We start from the raw sequence: 22,482 nt of genomic DNA, 5'->3' as shown, positions 1-22,482 counted from the left end.
CTCATAGCCAGCAGAGATTAATGAGTACCCACCATATTAATTTTTATGTCATAAGTCAATATGAAAATACATATGACAATAAGAAACTTTATAATATATCTTATCAGAGAACTCTGCTTCTTTCTCCATCAGGACTGATCTTTCATTTTCCAAATTCTTAGTTCATAGGAAAATCTGTTTTTAGTGACAACAGATTGTTACATTACTGAGATAGGAGATGACTTTTGATACTGATAAGGTTGTTGTCATGCTATTAATGAGGTTAATAATGGTTGTCAGAAGAATGTTCTGTCACATTGAATGCATTTGGGCAAATCATCAAGATCCGCTGCTGGCAGCTTCCTATGCAATTTCCAACCAATGACATCTCAGATGTGCTCATTGGGAGACAAGTCTGGAGACGCTGCAGGCCACTGTAGCATGTTTAGGCCACACAGGCTGCTCACAGTAGCACGAGCAACATGCAGTCTTGCATTGTGTTGAAAAACAGCTAAAAGAAATTGCTTATGCTAATTAATATGGAACACACATAGAAATCTTTCATCTCTTAAAGAGAACCTTTCACCAGCTTTAGCATGTTTAACTGGCCACATCATAATATAGTGGCTGCAGAGCTGACTAAAACATAGATTTAATTTTTTTTCATAAACTTTAGATTCTAATTTTCACTAAGCCCAGTGGGTCGTTAGCGGAGATATATCTCTGGGGGCGTGTACTTTTTTCTCTGTATGACATTGGCCAATCATAAGCATGAATTGTAATGCAGGTGGAAAAAAAAACACGCTCCCAGAGATGCTTATATTAAGCTTTCACTTGTGCAAGATGTAATGATAGTCAGCTCTGCTCTCCTTTGTGATCTCTGCCGCTGCTGAGTAGAGCAAAGATGAACGTCATTACAAACACCTCCCAGTTTCATCTCGCTGCAGTCATTGTCAGTATCAGGGGGAGTACACATGAGATGGCATTGCCATGAGATGAATACTACAAGAGTTGTTTGTAATGACACATAGCTCTGGTCTACTCTACACAATAGGTGCAGAGATCAGTGAGGAGAGCAGGGCTGTGTGTCATTACATGTCTCAAACAGGAGAAAGGGTACTTTCTTTTTCTTTTCTGTCAGTGCTGCCCACTCCGCTGTCAGTGCTGCTCACTCCGCTGTCAGTGCTGCTCACTCCGCTGTCAGTGCTGCTCACTCCGCTGTCAGTGCTGCTCACCGAGACAGTTTGCAGCACCTGACAGCGGGGGCAGATGAAGCAGCTACAGAGCTACGGAATTTTGTGTCTTGGTGTTTGCAGCACTTATACTATCCACTGGTGTTGTAGAATCTCCCATTGATTTACAATGTTTTTTTAAAAAAAATTGGACTTATTGATGAGTGTTTTACTGTATATTCTAGATAATTTTTAGATGCTATTTTCTGCTCTTATATGTATTTTGTATCCCCCTCATTCTTACTAATATATATTACTTTTTTTTCTATTACCACAGGGTCCTATGGGAGTTCCTGGTTTCCAGGGCGCTAATGGAATTCCCGTAAGTTGTGCCATGTTATTATATTTTTGCGTCATTTTGACCATTCTGATATTTCTCAAAGAAAAACCTATTTCAAATGCATTTCCTTTCTCCTGTATGAAAATTAGGATGGTGCTGATGCACTTCTATGTATAACACAGGCGACGGGATGATAGCAGCTTCAAATCCCCTAAGGGGACTATTGAAGTCAGTAAAAAGTGGAAAAAAAAACAGTTTTTAAAAATCTGAAAAAAAAACAACAAAAAAAAAAACACAAAAGTTCAAATTTTCCACCTTTTTCCCCATTAAAAATAAAACAACAAAACAATAAACATATTTGGTATGTCTGCATTCAAAACAGAAAATAAATTAATCCGATTGGTAAACAGCGTAACGAAAAAAAAAATCAAAACTCAAGAATTATGTTTTTTTTGGCCGCCGTAACATTGCAATAAAGTGAAATAATGGGCGATCAAAACATCGGATCTACCCCAAAATTATATAATTAAAAACTTCAGCTCAGGGTGCAAAAAATAAGCCATCACTCAGCCTTATATCCTGAAAAATGAAAACTCCACGGGTCTCAGAAAAGGGTAACATAAGCATAATTTTTTTTCTTACAAATTTACGTTTTTTTTTTCACCACTTAAATAAATTTAAAAAACCTGTACGTGTTTGATATCTGCGTACTCGTACTGACCTGGGGAATCATATTGTCGGGTCAGTTTTACCATATAGTAAAAATGGTAAATAAAAAAATTCAAAAAACAATTGTAGAATTACCATTTTTTTGCAATTTCAACACACTTGGAATTTGTTTCCTGCTTTCCAGTTCATCACGTGATAAAATTAATGGTGTCATTCAAAAATACAACTTGTCTCGCAAAAAACAAACCCTCATAAGGCTATGAGGACAGAAAAGTAAAAAAGTTATGGCTTTTATAATAAAGGGAGGAAAAAACAAAAGCGCCAAAAAAGAAAATAGTGTGTGCAAAGGTCATTGTGAAGGGAGGAGAGCTGGGTTATTGGTGGCATCACATATTGTGATTGCTGGATCATGTGTTCTCACCTGTATATTGAGGTGTTGCCTGTGATTGCAATCCTGCCTCTACTGATAATGAGCCTCCTGAAAAGGTGTCCTGATATGACACCAAATATGAATTTAAAATAGCCACAGCGGTCCAGTGTGAAAATTGCAAGAATACTAATTTGTTTTTATTTATTTATTTTTTTAAGAAAGATCATGTTATTTAAAAAAATATATCATTGCCATGTTTTCAAAACATGTATGTAAAACAAAACCAGATTTTAAGCAAATGATACTTTTCTGATAACACATTCCATTTAAGGCTCCCTAACACATTAGACTAGTGGGCTAATCCCACCAATATTTCTGAGATTGGCTGGCACTCTAATGTGTATGGAGGCTTCCCAACTCACAATTTGAATTGTAATGTCAGACCCTTGTGTTACTCATTAGAAAAGCCGCTGCCAGAGCTGTCTGGCAGCGGCTTTCTCTGCTTCCTCTTCTGTGTATGAGGGAGATCATGTGTATGGGGGAGTTGGAAGAGATAGAGCATCCAAAGGATCATTTGTCCAACATCTATCTAATATATAGAGACTCCGCTCACATAATACAGTTAAGAGAGATAGTTGACAACCATAAAAGCATTCAGCCAATCACTACCTAGAAGGTTTGGTTCCTTTATGACTGTATACAGTTTAGGTATATTTACAATGCTATAAATGTATTGTCCTTTAAGGGTCATGGTGGACAGCCTGGTCACAGAGGTCTGCCTGGTCTAGATGGCTGTAATGGTACCAGAGGAGAAGATGGATTTTCTGGATCTCCAGGATTTCAAGGGAGTTCAGGATCACCAGTAAGATTTCATTTAAATTATTATTACTATTTTTTTTACAATCCTGAAATATTTTAGTACCTTTTTATATTTAAAAATATTTTGTTTCCTTTTATCTTAGGGATTTCCAGGTCCGAAAGGCCAGAAGGGGGAGCCTTCCTTTTCTCAGGGTGACATTAAAGGACCAAAGGTAAGATAACATTTTTGACCTCAGGGAAACTATAGGACCAATTGCAGGATGTATTTTGAGAAGTAATATTTTTTTTCTGGTAAATTTAAGGATGACAAAAATAATACAGCACATAATTACACACTACTATGCTACTTGAATACTTATTTGATAACATATTTGATTAGTAAATGATTTTGTAATGATAACAGCAAGTATAGAGAACGTCCTGAGAACACTTTAGTCACTTTAGTCTTTTAGTCACTTTTTAGGGTAGATTCACACACATGCAGTGCTCATCATTTCTGTCATAATTCTCAAAAAACTGCATTCTAACAGAATCCCTGACAGATCCCTGAAGGAGCCATTCACAGTGAAGCCGGCAGAGTCACTTTGGAAACTGTTTGACCTCCGTCCTGGCAGTATTTGTCTTTTTCAGACATGCACAAAAACGTGTCAGACATGGTTGCACTTGGTAGTGTAGCTATTCAGATACATTTGAGGGATAAAAGTAGCATTTTTGGAGGGAAAACCAAACAAACAAACCCTTTTTTTAAACCTTGACAACTCCTTTAAATATGTGTTTAAAAAAAATAACACACAGAAAGGTGGAAGGTGGAAAGTCCTTTCTTTTACACCTCGTGACAATATGTTTTTGAACATATTTTTATTATGACTCAGGATGATATATCTTCACTTTTGTACTAATGTTGTGTTCTTCCATCGCTGTAGGGTGACGATGGACTGAATGGAAATGATGGTCTTCCTGTACGTATATGTATTTTTTTTTTTTATCTTGCAATTTGGAATTTTGATAATCATAGTTCTGTGTACCTTACAGATTATATACAAACAACATATGGTTAGGTGGTCTCAGTAATCTAAACATACAGCATGCTGAATACATAAGTTTGCATAAGGCTAGGTTTGCATTATGTTTCTGATGTAGGTTTATCGTGCATGGCATAAAAGCTCCTGATTTACCCAGTGGATGTGTCCTTAGGGTTAAATTACACCTGAACAAAACCAAAAAGTGTCCTTTCGATATGAAACTTGTGAAAACAAAGTTTAAGGGCTTTTGAAGGACTTACCGTATTTTTCGGACTATAAGACGCATCGGACCATAAGACGCACCTAGGTTTTAGAGGAGGAAAATAATTTAAAAAAAATGTAAGCAAAAAATGTGGTCATGATGCACTTTTAAGGGGGAGGGGGTCTTCTGCTGACACTGGTATAGAGGTAATGTCCCCCAATTCTGACAATATCCCCCATCCTGGTATATATGCCCCCCTCCATCCTGGTATGAATGGCACCCCTCATCCCCAATCCTGGTATGCATGGCACCCCTCATCCCCAATCCTGGTATGCATGGCTCCCTCATCCTTATCCTGGTATGCATGGCACCCCTCATCCCAAATCCTGGTATGCATGGCACAGTAATCCTCATCCTGGTATGCATGGCACCCCTCATCCCCAGTCCTGGTATGCATGGCACCCCTCATCCTTATCCTGGTATGCATGGCACCCCTCATCGCTATCCTAGTATGCATGGCACCCCTCATCCCTATCCTGGTATGCATGGCACAGTAATCCCCATCCTGGTATGCATGGCACCCCTCATCCCTATCCTGGTATGCATGGCACCCCTTATCCCTATCATGGTATGCATGGCACTCCTCATCCCCAGTCCTGGTATGCATGGCACCCCTCATCCCCAATCCTGGTATGCATGGCTCCCTCATCCTTATCCTGGTATGCATGGCACCCCTCATCCCAAATCCTGGTATGCATGGCACAGTAATCCCCATCCTGGTATGCATGGCACCCCTCATCCCCAGTCCTGGTATGCATGGCACCCCTCATCCTTATCCTGGTATGCATGGCACCCCTCATCCCTATCCTGGTGTGCATGGCACCCCTCATCCCTATCCTGGTATGCATGGCACCCCTTATCCCTATCATGGTATGCATGGCACCCCTCATCCCTATCCTGGTATGCATGGCACCCCTCATCCCTATCCTGGTATGCATGGCACCCCTCATCCCTATCCTGGTATGCATGGCACCCCTCATCCCTATCCTGGTATGCATGGCACCCCTCATCCCTATCCTAGTATGCATGGCACCCCTCATCAATATCCTGGTATGCATGGCACCCCGAATCCCTGTCCTGGTATGCATGGGACCCCGAATCCCTGTCCTGGTATGCATGGCACCCCTCATCTTTATCTTGTTATGCATGGCACCCCTCATCCCTGTCCTGGTATGCATGGCCCCCTCATCTTTATCCTGTTATGCATGGCACCCCTTATCCCTGTCCTGGTATGTATGGCACCCCTAATCCCTGTCCTGGTATGCATGGTCCCCCTAATCCCCATCAAGATGCACATACAAAAAAAAATAAACACTCCTACTCACCTCTCTTCTCTCCTCCAGCGCTGCGTCCTGTCTGCCTGCACTGATCTCTCCGTGTGAGCCCTGCATGACGTCACTGCCATGCGCGGCTCACATGGAGAGATCAGCTGCCGGAAGCCACTGCTCCCCACGCCGGGACGGTGTGCGCGGGGAGCAGTGACTTCACTCTCCTTCATAGCCGGCACACAGCGGCTCCTGCTGCTGCCGGCTATCGCATGTGCCCGCTCATTAAAGGGCATGAATATTCACCCACGCCCATGGGCGTGGAGAGAGGTTGAATATTCATGCCCTTTAACAGCGGGCACACGCGATTCCGGCAGCAGCAGGAGCCGCTCTTCGCTCCCCTGTGTGCCGCTATTAAGGAGCATGAATATTCAGTGCTCCCCACGCCCAATGGGCGTGGGGAGCAGTGAATATTCATTTCTTTAGCATCGGGGACAGTGTAGGCTCCTGTGCCCCGCTCCCCCACCGCTACCGCTCCCCCCACACCCCGTGTATATATATATACCCCCCCTAACATTCGAACTATAAGACGCACCCCCCATTTTCCTTCAAAATTTTGGAGGAAAAAAGTGCGTCTTATGGTCCGAAAAATACGGTACATACTGATGACTGACCTATCTGTAAGGTAGATCATTAATATTTAGACAAGTGGGGGTCATCAGTATCAGATCTGTGGAGGTCCAGCACTTGGCACCCCAACCCATCAGCTGTAATCTGTTTTGGTATTTACCAGATATAAGAAATGTATGAAGCAGAACACAGCAACCCCATACATTTAGTGGCTACTGCCGGGTACATCACCTTATATCTCCTAATCAAGTTTATAGTGAAGTCCCGAGCAACCCCTTTAAACATACTGAACATATTTTATCAAGGAACTCACTGAATGGAGTCTTTTTCAGATATCCTTTCAACATATGTGAATTATGAGCCCAGTCTGAAGTCAAATCTTGACTACTTTACTAATATTAATTACTTACATTGCTCAGGTACTATTTTCATTCATTATTGCTGTGTTAAAAACTTTTTTTTTTGCATTTTTATATTAATTGTTTGCATTTTGTGTTGTAATTTAGAAAGATTTGACTCACAATTCCTAGTTCCTCCTGAGGTTTCTGAAGCAGTGGAAGGGATCACCTTTTTCTCTATGAATCATCAGACTTTGGATTTTAGGTGTTACTAATTTGCTAAGAAGTAGATGATTCCCTCCACCATTTAGGGCTCATTCAGACGTCCGTGGGTCTCGGTCCGATTATGGACTGCAATGCACGGACTGGCTGCGCGTCCCCGACCCGAGTATGTTAGCCTCATAGAATTACATGAAGCTGTCATGCTCCAGTCGGGAGGATCGCAGCTAGTCCGTGTATTGCGGTCCATGATCGGTCCATGATCCACAGATGTCTACATGAGCCCTAACTTGACTTAACATTTAAGCAGAAAATAGGAAAAGTTGAACCTGGTAGACAAGTCACTGTGAGAATGTATATGTTACATGACTGAAAGTTGTTCATTGGTATGAATATACCTGACTTTATCATTATTACAGGGGCCACGGGGACCACCTGGGTCTCAAGGTCTAACAGGGCCAGCTGGGCCACCAGGTTTACCAGTAAGTAAAATGTTGTTAAAGTTCCACTTTTATTCTGTTTCCATGTGTGACTTAACATTTTTTAATATACGGTATAAATCTACATAATGCGTGCAACTATTTTGCATAGAGATGCTTGCACACCTGGCACAGAAGGACATTACTATTCTCTAAAATAAAAAAAATGTATTCTAATTTTCAATTAAATGTTCTATTCCAGATGTATCAGTAACTTTTCAAGATAGAATTATAATTCAGAATGATGAAGAATAGCAGATGAATATTGTATATAACATCAATCCATTATAAAACAAGTATACACATAAATAACTGAATGTTCTCAAACTTTCCTCCAGGGTCCACCTGGGACTCCTGGCGTAACAGGTCCAAAAGTAAGTTACCATGTTTATTACCATTCTTATTATTGAATGTCTACTTAAAATAGATCATCCATAAACTATCAGATATTTCTGATTGGATGATATTTAGCAGGATACTTTATATACTCTAAGTTTTTGTGGCATCATTTTCAGGGTAACATGGGAGTTGGCTATCAAGGCGAGACGGGAGAAAAAGTAAGTAACATAATGTGCTATCAGAGATTTATTATTCAGATAGGTTTTATCGTAATTGAGAACATGCAATGACTGAGTGTGAAATTTTGTTTTAGAAATACTATATATAAAATACTTGAAGGACGGATAGGTCGCTTTTTTTAGCCACTTCATGGCTTTTGAAGCCTGAAGCTGTTAAAAGAAGTGACATGAGAAAAATGGAACATATACACAGCAAGTCATTTTGACATTGCAGTGCATGCGTTCATTCTTTGTAGCGTTTTCTTATCACTTTTTCTTATCACTTTTTCAGGCAGTTTCAAGCACAATCCACCTGAAAAAGACGTTGTGTGCACATACCCTTCGGTCTTATTCAGACTGAGGTGTTTGTGCTGTCAGTGATTTACGAATAGCACATTGATTCCATAAAAATCAGTGTTCCTCAGCACACTAATGATTGCTTGCCAATAAATGCTACAAGCTTATTTGTATTCCAGTGGAGATCTGGTTGTATTGCTCACTTTTTTTTGGCAAAGGGCTAAAGTAGGTTAAGGGTGGATTCATGCTCAGCATTGTTTTGAAAAATACAACTGCTTTTTTTATGCAGTTTTTTTTCAGCCAAAGGCAGAAGTGAATTTGAGAGGAAGAGAATATATTACAGATGGACATTTACTTGTCCTTACTGCTAAATCCACTTCTGGTTTTGCATCAAAAACTGCAATATAAACATATCTGGTATTCCCCATCCATAATAGTCTAAAGCAGGGGTGGGCGATTAATTTTCCCAAGGGGCCACATGAAATGCTGTGGAGGGCCAAACCACCCAATCAAACATAATTCTGCTTATTATTATTGTTTTATATAAATTTTTATAATTTGAGCAGAATTAAGTCTTTTGACTAGTTAATACCTTTAATTCATATTATGATAGGCCTTATTGTAACATGTATTATTTCCTGTAGCTGCTAATTAAAACCATATCAATCACTGTTTTTTTATAAAGTTATATAAAGCACTAAATCACATTGCTCCTGATATTGCTTGTTATTTTGATCAACAGCTCTCAACACAATATGATGCCCCACAGTCACCATACACAGTATGATGTCCCCACACAGCCCCTCTACACAGTATGACATCCACAAAAAGTATTATGTCCCCACACAGTCCCCCACTCAGAACTATGTCACCACACAGCCCCCTTACACAGTACTATGTCCTCACACAGCCACCTTGCACAGTATTATGTCTCCATACAGCCCCCTTACACAGTATTATTTCCCCTATACAGACCCTTAAATAGTATTATTTACCCTGTCGCCTCATTGGGGGACACAGGACCATGGGTGTTATGCTGCTGTCCACTAGGAGGCGACACTATGCATAATCTGAAAAAGATTAACCGTGGCTCCTCCTACAGTATACACCCCTGGACGGCATCAGCCTTCTCCAGTTTTTGCTTAGTGTCGCATAGGAGGCACACCTAAAACTTTTACTCCTTTTTCACCGACGGGATTACAGATGAAGAAAAGTCGGTCTACTGCGAGACTCCCGGCATGGCTCCTTCCTCGGCCCCTTATTATGGGGTGCACGGTTGAAGTCAAGATGGCTATTCGCCATGTCGCTCCTTCCCCAGCCCATCGGGTGCTGGTTCGAAGTCGAGACCCCCCTCCTTCCCCAATTCCTTTTGGTTTCTGGGTTGAGGTCGAGGCGAGGATATAGCCTCCTGATGGTGACACACCACCTCCCTAATCCCCCCCCTGGGGGTATTAGGTTGAAACACCTCAGGTAGGGCCTGTACAGGCAGCAGCTCCCAGCAGCCAGCACACTGAATCCAGGGACCCCAGCCCTGCTGCGGGCTCCTGTCGGCGCCGGGGGGAGTGCTGGCAGAACACAACAGAGGCACAGGCCTCCCTGCGCCCTGTTTCTGCGACAGCACCAGCTCTACGGTGCCTCAGGGGGACTCTTCACAGGGCCCCCCTCTTCCGCTTATACCCCACCGCTATCCTGCCTTTAAATCCGGGGGGGTCCGGTTCAGATCCGGCCCCCTCCCGGACTTCCGCGCTGGCCTGCAGTCCCTTTGGGCATCAGGCATCTAATTTAGGCCGCGGCTTCGGCCTAGCCGAAGCCACCACCTCCTCTCCCCGGCACACCCCCGAATGACAAATATGACACTCTACAGTGTCATAGAGGGGGCGGATCGAGACTGAAACCAATTGCACACGCCCATCAGAGATTTCTCAGGTTCGTAATCGACCAGGACCACTACCAGTTCGTGGCTCTCCCGTTCGGACTCGCCACGGCTCCCAGAGTGTTTACCAAAGTCGTGGCAGCCACCATGGACGTCCTGCACTACAGAGGCATAGTAGTCGTTCCATACCTGGACGATGTCCTTATCAAGGCTGCCACCTTCAAGGACTGCGAGCTCAGCGTCTCAATCACAATCGACACTCTGAATCGCCTGGGCTGGTTAGTCAACCTACAAAAGTCATCACCAACCCCAAGTCAGTCTCTGACCTTCCTGGGAATGATATTCAACACCTTCAGGGGTCTAGTGCTCCATCCCAAGGACAAGGCACTGCCTCTCCGTCTAGGAGTTCGCACTCTCCTCAGCAAACCCCCTTGATCTCTCCGGTTTGCCATGAGAGTCCTCGGCAGGATGGTGGCGGCAATAGAAGCGGTCCCATTTGCCCAGCTTCACCTCAGGCCTCTCCAACTAGCCATCCTCAAGTCATGGGACAGGAACCCTTTTTCTCTCGACAGGGAGTTCCAGCTGACGCCGTCAACCAGGAGGTCCCTGCACTGGTGACTCAAGCCAACCTCACTAACAAAGGGGAAATCCTTTCTCACGGGTCAATGGAAGGTTCTGACCACCGACGCGAGCCTGACGGGTTGGGGTGCGGTACACCTACTCCACAGAGCACAGGGCAAGTGGTCCCCAGCAGAAGCGACCATGCCCATCAACATCTTGGAAATTCGTGCTATCCTTCTGGCATTGAGAGCCTTCCATCACTTACTGGCAGCCTCTCACATCAGAGTACAGATATGTGAATCACCTAGGGGGGACCCGCAGTGCCCAGGCGATGCGAGAAGTGACACACATTCTCCACTGGGCAGAAGACACAGGTTCGGTTCTCTCTGCGGTCCACATTCTGGGTGTGGACAACTGGGAAGCAGACTTCCTCAGCCGCCAGATCTGCCATCGCTTGGGGACTTCTTACGTGGACCTAATGGCATCCCACTTCAATGCCAAGGTCACCAACTTCATGGCCAGAACTCACGACCCGCGGGCGCTAGGAGCGGAAGCCCTGGTTCAGGATTGGACCCAGTTCCAGCTCCTGTACATTTTTCCACCTCTCCCCCTGATATCCAGAGTGGTGAGGAAGATCAAGCAAGAGGGAGTTCCAACCATCCTAATCGCACCGGACTGGCCCCAGACGTACATGGTACTCCGACATCGTACAGCTCACAGCAGACGTCCCCTGGCGTCTCCCCGACCGCCCGGATCTTCTGTCACAAGGCCCGTTCTACCACCAGAACTCAGGGGCCCTCAATTTGACGGCGTGGCCATTGAGACCTGGGTTCTAACCCAGTCAGGGTTCTCGACGGACGTCATTGGAACCATGATCAGGGCACGGAAGCCAACCTCTGCTAAGATTTATTACCGTACCTGGAAAGCCTTCTTTACCTGGTGCGAATCTCGTGGCCAGACCCCATTCCCTTATTCCCTCCCCAGGGTACTTGGGTTTCTCCAATCGGGTCTGGAGGCCAGACTGTCCCTGGCCTCCCTTAAGAGCCAGGTGTCAGCTCTCTCAGTGCTTTTTCAGAGGTGCATTGCTAACAAGCCGCAAGTAAGGACATTTCTTCAGGGGGTTTCCCGATTGGTTCCCCCCTACAGACGACCACTAGAAACGTGGGACCTCAACCTGGTGCTGACAGCATTGCAGGAAACACCCGTTGAACCCCTTAGGGAAGTCCCACTCCGCCTTCTATCCCAAAAAGTGGTTTTCCTGGTGGCAATCACCTCGCTACGCAGGGTGTCTGAACTGACAGCACTCTCCTGCAGACGGCCCTTCCTGGCTTTTTACCAGGACAAGGTAGTTCTCCTTACGGTCCCATCCTTCCTTCCGAAGGTTGTGTCCAACTTCCACCTCAATGAGGAAATTTCACTGCCATCCCTCTGTCCGGTCCCGGTTCATAGAGTGGAGAAGGCTCTGCATACACTTGACCTTGTCAGGGCATTGCGTATCTATGTGTCTAGGACTGCGCCCTTCCGGAAGTCTGATTCCCTTTTCCTTCTTCTGGAAGGCGGCCGCAAGGGTCTGCCAGCTTCCAAAGCTACCCTTGCCAGGTGGATCAAATCCACCATACAAGAGGCCTACCGCCTCAAAAATTCTCCTCTTCCAGCAGGTATTACGGCACACTCTACACGTGCGGTAGGGGCCTCCTGTGCCATTCGGCACCAAGCTTCGGCACAACAAGTGTGTAAGGCAGCCACCTGGACTAGCCTACACAAGTTTACCAAACACTACAGGGTTCATACCCAGTCCTCAGCAGACGCGAGCCTGGGTAGACGTGTTCTGCATGCGGCGGTACCCCAATTGTAGGGGCCCGTCTACACAATATTCGTCCATTGCTTCACACCCAGGGACTGCTTTGGGACGTTCCATGGTCCTGTGTCCCCCAATGAGGCGACAGAGTAAAGGAGATTTTTGTGTACTCACCGTAAAATCTCTTTCTCTTATCCTCTAATTGGGGGACACAGCTCCCACCGTGTTGCCCGTTCCGGGCCGTTGTTATGTTGAGTTCTCATATTGTTTTAGAGCTCGTACATAGTTGCCTTCTTATAGGCATGGTTATGTTATCCATGTTACGTTACTCCTAATGCTTTTGCACAAAACTGGAGAAGGCTGATGCCGTCCAGGGGTGTATACTGCAGAGGAGGAGCCACGGTTAATCTTTTTCAGATTATGCATAGTGTCGCCTCCTAGTGGACAGCAGCATAACACCCATGGTCCTGTGTCCCCCAATTAGAGGCTAAGAGAAAGATATTTTACGGTGAGTACACAAAAATCTCCTTTTCCCTACACAACCCCCTTACATAGTATTATGTCCCCACACAGCCCCCTTACATAGTATTATTTCCCCAACACAGACCTTTAAATAGTATTAATTTCCCTACACAGCCCCCTAACACAATATTATGCCCATATACAGCCCCTTTACACAGTATTATTTCCCCTACACAGACCTTTAAATAGTATTATTTTCCCTACACAGCCCCCTTACACAGTATTATGTCTACACATAGCCCCCTTACACAGTATTATGTCAACACAAATCCCCCTCCCCCTTACACAGTATTATGTCATCACACAGTCCCCTTACACAGTATTATGTCAACACACAGCCCCCTTACACAGTATTATGCCCCCCCCACAATGCCATTGATGTAAAAATAACACAAATTAAAACGTATGCCTTTTACAATATGACATTACAAGCCAGCTAAAAAAAAAAAACATTTTAAGGCTGCGTGCCCACGATGCGTTTTTCAAGCGTTTTTGCTGCGAAATTGATCAGCGTAAACGTTTGGAAAACGCTTGGTAATCTGTCCCCAATGGTCCCCAATGACAATCCGCAATTTCAATGCCCATGCTGTGGGTTTTTCCGCAGCGTTTTTGATGTGTGGAAAAATCTGCAGCATGTCCATTATTTGTGCGTTTACGCATGCGGAATTGCCTTCTCAATGCATTAAAAACGCAAGGCAATTCCGCATGTGCAAAACGCTTCAAAAATGCGCTAAAAACGTGTGTCAAATTCCGCATGCGTTTTCCCAGCCATTTCTGCATCGTGGGCACATAGCCTAAGTAAAACATAAACTGATCCTTAGAACAAAATTGACCAGTCATTTTTTTTACTGCAAATGGAACATCATCAAATCAGAACCCAAAACAATGGCGGAGTTGTTTTTTTCCCAATATCACCCAACATTGTTTTTTCTTCTTGTTTTGTTTTTTATTTTTATATATATTATACAGAAAATAAATGGTGTCCACTAAAAATGGAATTTATCTTGCAAAAAAAAAAACCCCAAACCTTAATATTGTTTAAAAAACTGAAAAAAAATTATGGCTCCTGGAAGAAAGGAGGGGAAAAAAACAAAGGCAAATTTTTTTTATCCTCAATGGGTTAAGGGTTATTAGTTATTTTTTTACTGATGTGGAAAAGTCTCAATGATGAGTGTTTTTGCATGATTTTCAGTTTAGTTGTTACATGTTGATTGAAATATAATTGCTGTTACATGGAATTAAAATTTGAAGACTTCACTCTCTTTAATTGTTGGTATATTAACATATTGGAAAATAAAACTTACATCAAGTTTTTAGGATGCATGGACACAGTGATTATGACTATATGCAGTTGGAATCGCATGTAATATGCTTAATATATAACAAGGAGTTACACTACATCTCCAGGTTATGCACAACTAAACAATCTTTTCTGTTCTTCATCCCTTGTACTCTTTTGCATGTGACATTTATCAAGGTGTCTTGATTATTCAAATTACAGAAATAAAATATTTTTGTATTGTAACCATATTTACTTGTTTTCTTGGTTTTCGGTGCAAGGTCTAAATAAAGGAAATGTAATGTAATTGATGTGCTATTACCTTTCTTCATACAACACATTGTTACAAATTTAATCTGCTTCCACATAGGGAGACACTGGACAGCAGGGTGACCCAGGACCTCCGGCATCAAGTGGAATCGGATTCTCAACTTTTGTGAATGGAATCCCCGGAGACCCAGTATGTACATGTTTTCAGTTTATATGTAATGTAAATGTTCAATTGAGAACAATGGACAATAGTAAGAAGATGGATAAAATTAAAACACTGCAGTTTAAAACGTTTAAACATTTTATTGCTAACTACATTTGGGTGACGGCTGTAGTAGTCTCTTGATAAAGAGATCTGATTATACAGCCGTCACTTAGAAGCAGAGAGGAACGATTATTGGACCTTCTGTTCAGAGGGCCCTGAAAACTTTATGTGAAGGGACCGTCCCCTGGGCATTTGTGGTCGCAGCATCAGGGTATGCTAATTTGGATGCAACCTGCATGATGAAGCTCAACCTGTTACCTCTGTGTAACACTGTCAGCAATTTTTGAGGGGGTGAAGCTGCTAGAGGACTCCCTTTAACCTGAAAAAATAACCAAAAATAAGCAGAAACTTACAATTACTTGAGTCCTATGTGAATCCTTATTGGAACAGAGCTTCTCTTTTTTCTCCTTATGTTATAGTCTACATTCTATATTACAATACGTGGATAGTATGTTATCCCCAAAAGCAGCATACAAGCCATTTATCTGTAAAGAAGGTCTTCATTTCTAACTCATAGGTCACGTTTACACGTTCAGTATTTGGTCAGTATTTTACCTCAGTATTTATAAGCCAAAACCAGGAGTGGAACAATCAGAGGAAAAGTATAATAGAAAAACGTCACCGCTTCTGTATTTTTCACCCACTCCTGGTTTTGGCTTACAAATAATGATGTGAAATTCACTGAACGTGTGAATGTGACCATACAGTGATCTTGGTTGTGTTTGCATATATAAATGGTTCACTATAAAGAATAACATTCACATAGTTACCTGGATTTCTGTACTATTCATTGCAAATAATCCAGAAGGAAATTTAATTGAGATTCCTTTATCATTAAGCCAATTCTTAAAACTTGATGAGGCAAGCCACGTGCGATGACTGTTTGGTAACTTTACAATAATAAATTAAAAATGGATTACCATATAGTGTTCACTTCACACATTTAATATTTCAATTTGAATATTTGGAATAAAATATTCTATTCTTTTTTTTTTATCACAGGGTGATTATGGTTCTCCCGGCTCTCCTGGATCGCCTGGGCCACCTGGTCGTCCAGTAAGTTGTCACTTATCCATGTGATATCGCGATTTCCATAGTTTTGTGAATATGCTTTCTATAAGGCCGTGTTCACATGTCCATTCTAAGGATTAGACAAACACAAAATGCCCAAAATTGACCTTTTTTTCTAGCTGATGCACATGGAAACAGATGGGGCCCATTAATTACTATGGGGTCCATCTAGTTTTGTGTCCATTTTTAGAATGGAAGAAAAAGGGCAGCATGCAAAAGCTTTTTCTTCCATTCTAAAAAACTGATACCAAACCAAAAACCAGACGGACACTATAATAATCAATGCGTTGTCTCTGTTTCCATTTACATCAGTTGGCAAAAAGATCCATTTTGGCCAAGAAATCTGTTTCTTGTCCTTAAAACAGAAGTGATAAAACAGTACTCCAAAACAGACATGTGAATTTAGCTTAAAGGCAATTTGTCAGCAGGTTTTTGCCACCTAATCTGAGAGCAGCATAATGAATAGGTGTAGACCTTGATTCCAGCGATGTGTCACTTACTGGGCTGCTTGCTGTAGTTTTGGCAAAATCACGGTTTTTATCATCAGGAAATTATCACTAGAGCACTAGTAAACCTGCAGCCATGTAGTCCTCCATTTTCCTGAGCTCTGTATAACCCCACCCCCTCCACTGATTGGCTGCTTTTTGGCTATACACAGTGTACGCAGAAAGCTGCTCATCAGTGGTGTGGGCGGGGTTACACAGGGCTCAGCATTCAGAGAACTGCTAGATCTGCAGCAGTCAAAACTTTATCAAAACTGCAGCAAGCATCCCAGTAAGTGTCACCACTGAAATCAGGCTCTCGTGTAGCAAAAACATGGTGACAGATTCCCATTAATGATGGTTATAATGCCTTTTTGGTTATCAATACTTAGGTTCTAATGTAAATTTTGTTTCACAGGGTTTTGGCGGGCAAGGAGAAAAAGGAGAAAAGGGTATTCCAGGGCTACCTGGACAAAGAGTAAGTTACTTCTATGTTCAGTGTCTCAGTTATCTGACACATGTATATTAACATATTGAACCAGCTGATTAAAATATACTGTATTAATGATACAGCTCTTTCCCATGTTCCATGATGTATTAAAGAAGTATATTTGTAACAGTGCAGAGGGCTTAATAGCATGGCCACCACATAAATTAGTGTGACTAGCATACCATACAGTAATGTCGTGTGTAATACACAAATGTCCTATTGTAATGTCCACAAATAGTAAAGCACTATGACGGTATTGTGTGTCTTATAGTCATGCATTAATGTCTTATAATAATGCCATAATGTCTCATAATCTTGCCATATTGAATTGTATGCATGTATTCATAACTATACAGTGCCTTAAAAAAGTATTCCTACCTTGTGACCTTTTCCACATTTTTTAAAGTCACACTCACAAACATTAAATGTGTTTTATTGCAATTTTATGTTATATACTAACACAAAGATGCAGGTATTTGTGAAATTAAATGGTAAATAGTTTTCTAATTATTTTAAAAATATACATCTAAAAATTGTGACATGCATTTGTATTTAAAGGAGTTATCCAGTACTTTTTAGTATGGCCCAAATGTTCCCCAATGTATTTACCCTGTTCAGATAAGGGTTTTTGTAAATACCTCTGTTTGTCCTTCTTCCCTGTGAGCGGCGCTACCGGTGAAGGCCTCAGAGGTTTGTTTGAGAACATTAGGGATCAAACAGCATCATGAAAACCAAGGAACACACCAGACAGGTCAGGGATAAAGTTGTGGAGAAGAGTAAAGCAGGGTTAGGTTAGAACAAAAAATAGCACAAGCTCCGAACATCTAATGGAGCACTGTTCAATCCATCATCCAAAAATAGAAAGAGTATGGCACAACAGAAAATCTACCAAGTCATGGCCTTCCATCTCAACTGACATCCAAGCAAGGAGAGCACTAATTAGAGAAGCAGCCAAGAGGCCCATGGTCACTCTGGAGGAGCTGCGAAGATCCACAGCTCAGGTGGGAGAAACTGTCCACAAGACAACTATTAGTCGTATACACCAAAAATCTGGCCTTTATGGAAGAATGGGAAGAAGAAAGCCATTTTTGAAAGCAGGCTATAAGAAGTCCTGATTGCAGTTTGTGCAAAAAGCTATGTAGGGGACATAGCTCTCATGTGGAAGAAAGTGCTCTGGTCAGATGAGACCAAAGTAAACTTTTAGAGCTAAATGCAAAATGCTGTGTTGTGGAAAACTAACGCTGCAAAACACATTACCCTGAAAATACTCTTCCCTCCATCAAAAATGGTGGTGGTAGCATCATTTTATCATTTTGTGGGGAAGCTTTTCCTCAGCAAGGAATGAGAAGCTGGTCAGAGTTGATGGGAAAATGGATGGAGCTAAATACCGGGCAGTCCTGGAGGAAAACCTGTTAGAGGCTGCATAAGACTTGATACTGGGGCATAGGTTCCTTTTCCAGCAGCACAACGTCCCTAAACATACTGCCAGAGCTACAATGGATGGTTTAGATCAAAGCATATTCATGTGTGTGAATGGCCCAGTCAAAGTCCAGACCTAAATCCCATTGAGAATCTGTGGCAAGACTTGATAATTGCTGTTCACAGATGCCTCCATCCAATCTCACTCAGCTAGAGCGAGTTTGCAAAGAAGAATGGTCAAAAATTTCAGCCTCTAGATGTGCAAAGCTGGTAGAGACATAGCCCAAAAGACTTGTAGCAATATTTGCAGAGAAAGTTGGTCCTACAAAGTATTCACTCAGTGGGGCTGAATACAAATGCACTTCACAATTTTCACATTTATATTTTTAAAATAACTAGAAAACCATTTATCATTTCCTTTACACTTCACAAATACTTGCTACTTTGTGTTGGTATCACATAAAATCCCAATAAAATACTTTTAAGTTTGTGGGTGTAATGTGAAAAAATGGGGAAAAGGCCATGGGGTATGAATACTTTTTTAAGACACTCTATATTCTCCTAAGTGCAGGCGTTGTGCCGGTTTAGAACCCTATTAACCTGCAGATTAACCCCACACCTGCAGGTTAATAGCTTTTTTTTCAAATGGCAGTTTCCCTTTAAGATAGCTGGCATCTAAGTTGACTGTCAGGAGTCATCTAGAAGAATATAGAGTGTCTTAAAATTATCTTCAGGTTAATAGCATTTTTTCACTTGACAGGTTCCCTTTAAGAAGAAAGCCATGTGAATAGATGCAAACCTTCTCATATATTACAAATTCTACTTACTAGCAGAGTTAGGATACTAGATATACCTATATTAGGATCTGCAGCACTGCAAGGTTGCTGTATCTATGAAATTAAAAATAATCTCCATGCCACATGAATTGTTCTGTCTATTCAGTGCAAATTCCCATGCGCAATGTATAGTGTGGTCCTAAAAAAGACAAAGCATTAGAATAATCTATACAAAATCTATCACTATCTCATCCACCACCAGTGGTTTCATAAACATTATTATTCCTTTTAGGGCTTTCCTGGTCAAGATGGTCTAAGTGGATTTCCGGGTAACAAGGTAGTGTCCACAAATTATTGAGAAATGTGAATGTGTCCATTACACAAATGTGTGATCTTTTTAGGGGAAATTTAGTGATGATTTGATGCAATGCAAACTAGAGAATACAAGTGGATCTAGAAAGATAGCATTTACCATAGGTGTACAACAACATAGGAGTGGGCAAATAAAGCCACCCTTAGAATTTTGTCATAAACTCCCAGAATCTATGATGGCTGCAAATCAGGAGACTCGTGAATCTGAGCTAAGGAGACTGTAATCATGCAAGGAGCCTTAAAAGGCTTAATGAAAAGAATTTACTGTGATAAATTTTTAGTTTACCTGTATACTGGAATAGGATAAATATACCGTACGACCAACTAACATTACTAAAAGAACCAAAAACTGTTTTTAAAGTGTACCTGTCATTTCAGGTAACTTTTCACCAGTTTTCCCCTCTGCAGGCTCTATCTCCAGTTTTCAGTTCTTTATGAGCTGGTGAGAGGAAACTAGCTGCTGTGATTTGTTACGTACACGGCAAACAGACGAGGGATTACTGGGTTTTTTTTTCTGTGTAGCACATGTTACGAAGCTGCAACAGCATGGAAGACAATATACAGCAGTACTGAGCTGTGTGGCAGTGAATCCAGCACTGTACTGAGGACTAATACTTGCTTGAACTTGCACAAGTCTGTGTATGTTTCACTATGCTGAGTACTCTTCACTTCTACCCTAACTCCCCATAAAGTATTATAAGCCTATAATACTTTATGGGGAGTTAGGGTAGAAGTGAAGAGTACTCAGCATAGTGAAACATACACAGACTTGTGCAAGTTCAAGCAAGTATTAGTCCTCAGTACAGTGCTGGATTCACTGCCACACAGCTCAGTACTGCTGTATATTGTCTTCCATGCTGTTGCAGCTTCGTAACATGTGCTACACAGAAAAAAAAAAACAGTGATCCCTCGCTCTATAACCTGACACCTCACTCTGCTGGTAGTGAGTCTTGCAGTGACTTATACAAAGGTTAAATGGCTTTTTTTTCAAAATGGATAGTGGGTTCAGGAGGCATAGGGGAGGACAAAAAGTGGCTCATAAGTGGAGAAAGAAGCATATTTATCTTATAAGATATGTTACAAAGTCTCTTAGAATCACTTACACTGTTAATTTATTTAAAGTTTGTTGAAACAACAGTAATCATTTTAACTGAAATGGTTAAAAGACAAAACTGTATAATGAGTAATGAATCAGTTTATGTAAAGTGTGAAAGTTGTGTTGAAAAAATTATTAGGTATAATGAAATTATAGACATCAATTAGAATCACTTTTATCAGTTTTACGTGCAGTATTTAAAGAGGTTCTCCAACTATGTGATTAAATGGGCCCCCTTTAAGTAATTCAAACTTCAGCCCATCTTAGTCACATGTCAGGGGGGTTGCAATTCCAAGTCACCAAGACCTATGCCATGAGAAGAAATAAATCTTCTTGCTGACTGAGCACAAATATTTCTTTTCCCTAGCCTCAGTCCTCCATGCTCAATAAGTCAGCGAGCAGAAGATTTATTTCTTTTCATGTTACAGCCCTGCTCCGGCAGCTCACCTGTATGTGTGTTTACAATGCTGTTCTTCTGTCAGTTGAGACACAGGTCTTAGGAGCAGTGTTTTTTCCTGTCTTGACTTGTAAATAGGAAGGGCTGAAGTTTGAATTATTCAGTTAAATGATCAACATAAACTCAATAGTTTCAAATACACATTACCACATTAACCTCTAGCTGCAAGGTCATGCAGATGTGGAATTCTAATTTTTGACAGGTTTCCTTTGTGTGTGGGAAATAAAAGCCCTTTAGCCGACCACGCCCTTTAGCCCACCACACCCTTTAGCCCACCACACCCTTTTACAGGCCATAGCTATTTATTCCCTACTTTCACACCCATAAAAATAATGGTAACCAAACACAAAGGCACATTACCCTTTCTGCAAATGTAGTGGATATTACCCGCAGTCCTCTAACACTACATATAGCACAGTGATAACTGTCGATGTTACAGTACCTGCAGTCATTTGTAAAACTACAGATAGTGATAACTTTCAGAATGCAGATAAAGTAGTAGATGTTACCTACAGTCCTATGTAACATTACAGATAACATAAGGTGACATTTTTCAAAGTAAAGATAATGTGGTAGACATTACATTACCTGCAGTCCTATATAAAACCCAGGTAACATCTTTCAGAGTACAGATAATGCAGTAGATGTTACCTGCAGTCCTATGTAATACTATTGATAACACTATAGAGAGACCATATACAGTATCGGTAAATCCTAGATGTACACTTCTGCAGACCTTATAAGTGTATAATGTACTGACAAATCCAGTGACTAAGAGATGGTATTCTCTCTGATCATCATTAAATTATTAATTTCTCTTTTTCATCTCCACTTGGCCCAGACCATCATGATGACATCTTCCATCCATGACTTGTCTTTGCTGAATATAATGTACAGACATTTTTGGCTGATCACTTTTTAAATCCCCCTACCTTTATACTAGCCATATGCTTTAACCTTCCAGAGTGCTCAGGCAGTAATAATGCCTGCTGTGCTTTACGCAATAATAGTATGCTCTATTTTGTTGCCTCCACAAGATAATATTGCCCCCACACTGCAATAGTGCCTATGCACACTAATGGTTCTCTCTCTGTGCCCTTACATGGTTATATGCCTCCTCTGTACCTCATCTAATAGTGCCCCCTCTGATCCCAGACATGATACTAGTGACCCCTCTGTGTCTTCACCTTATTACAGTTTATTTCTCTGCCTTTACATGATAATACTGCCCTATCTGTGCCTCCACATGGTATTAGTGCCCACTTTGTGTCCACACACAGTAAAAGTGCTCTATTAGTAATAGTACCTCTTCTGTGTCCACACATGGTAATAG

The 22,482-nt window shown here is 41.8% G+C and overlaps 1 protein-coding gene across 3 annotated transcripts in view; it reads left to right on the top strand.

The window, feature by feature from the left end:
• The window catches only part of COL4A6 (collagen type IV alpha 6 chain), a 276,656-nt gene that overhangs the window by 174,235 nt on the left and 79,939 nt on the right, over window positions 1-22,482 (top strand). For all 3 annotated transcript variants that reach the window (XM_073641112.1, XM_073641113.1, XM_073641111.1), the window contains exons 6-16: window positions 1,489-1,533; window positions 3,276-3,392; window positions 3,493-3,561; window positions 4,273-4,308; window positions 7,505-7,567; window positions 7,903-7,938; window positions 8,080-8,121; window positions 14,822-14,911; window positions 15,989-16,042; window positions 16,958-17,017; window positions 19,517-19,561. In XM_073641112.1, coding sequence (XP_073497213.1) covers window positions 1,489-1,533; window positions 3,276-3,392; window positions 3,493-3,561; window positions 4,273-4,308; window positions 7,505-7,567; window positions 7,903-7,938; window positions 8,080-8,121; window positions 14,822-14,911; window positions 15,989-16,042; window positions 16,958-17,017; window positions 19,517-19,561 — 657 coding nt within the window. The remainder of the gene's footprint in view (window positions 1-1,488; window positions 1,534-3,275; window positions 3,393-3,492; window positions 3,562-4,272; window positions 4,309-7,504; window positions 7,568-7,902; window positions 7,939-8,079; window positions 8,122-14,821; window positions 14,912-15,988; window positions 16,043-16,957; window positions 17,018-19,516; window positions 19,562-22,482) is intronic.

Source organism: Phyllobates terribilis, unplaced genomic scaffold (assembly GCF_046119375.1).
Source record: "Phyllobates terribilis strain yellow unplaced genomic scaffold, ASM4611937v1 Scaffold_7__3_contigs__length_470593459, whole genome shotgun sequence".
NCBI lineage: Eukaryota > Metazoa > Chordata > Amphibia > Anura > Dendrobatidae > Phyllobates > Phyllobates terribilis.
This window is presented reverse-complemented; position numbering and strand designations above follow the sequence as displayed.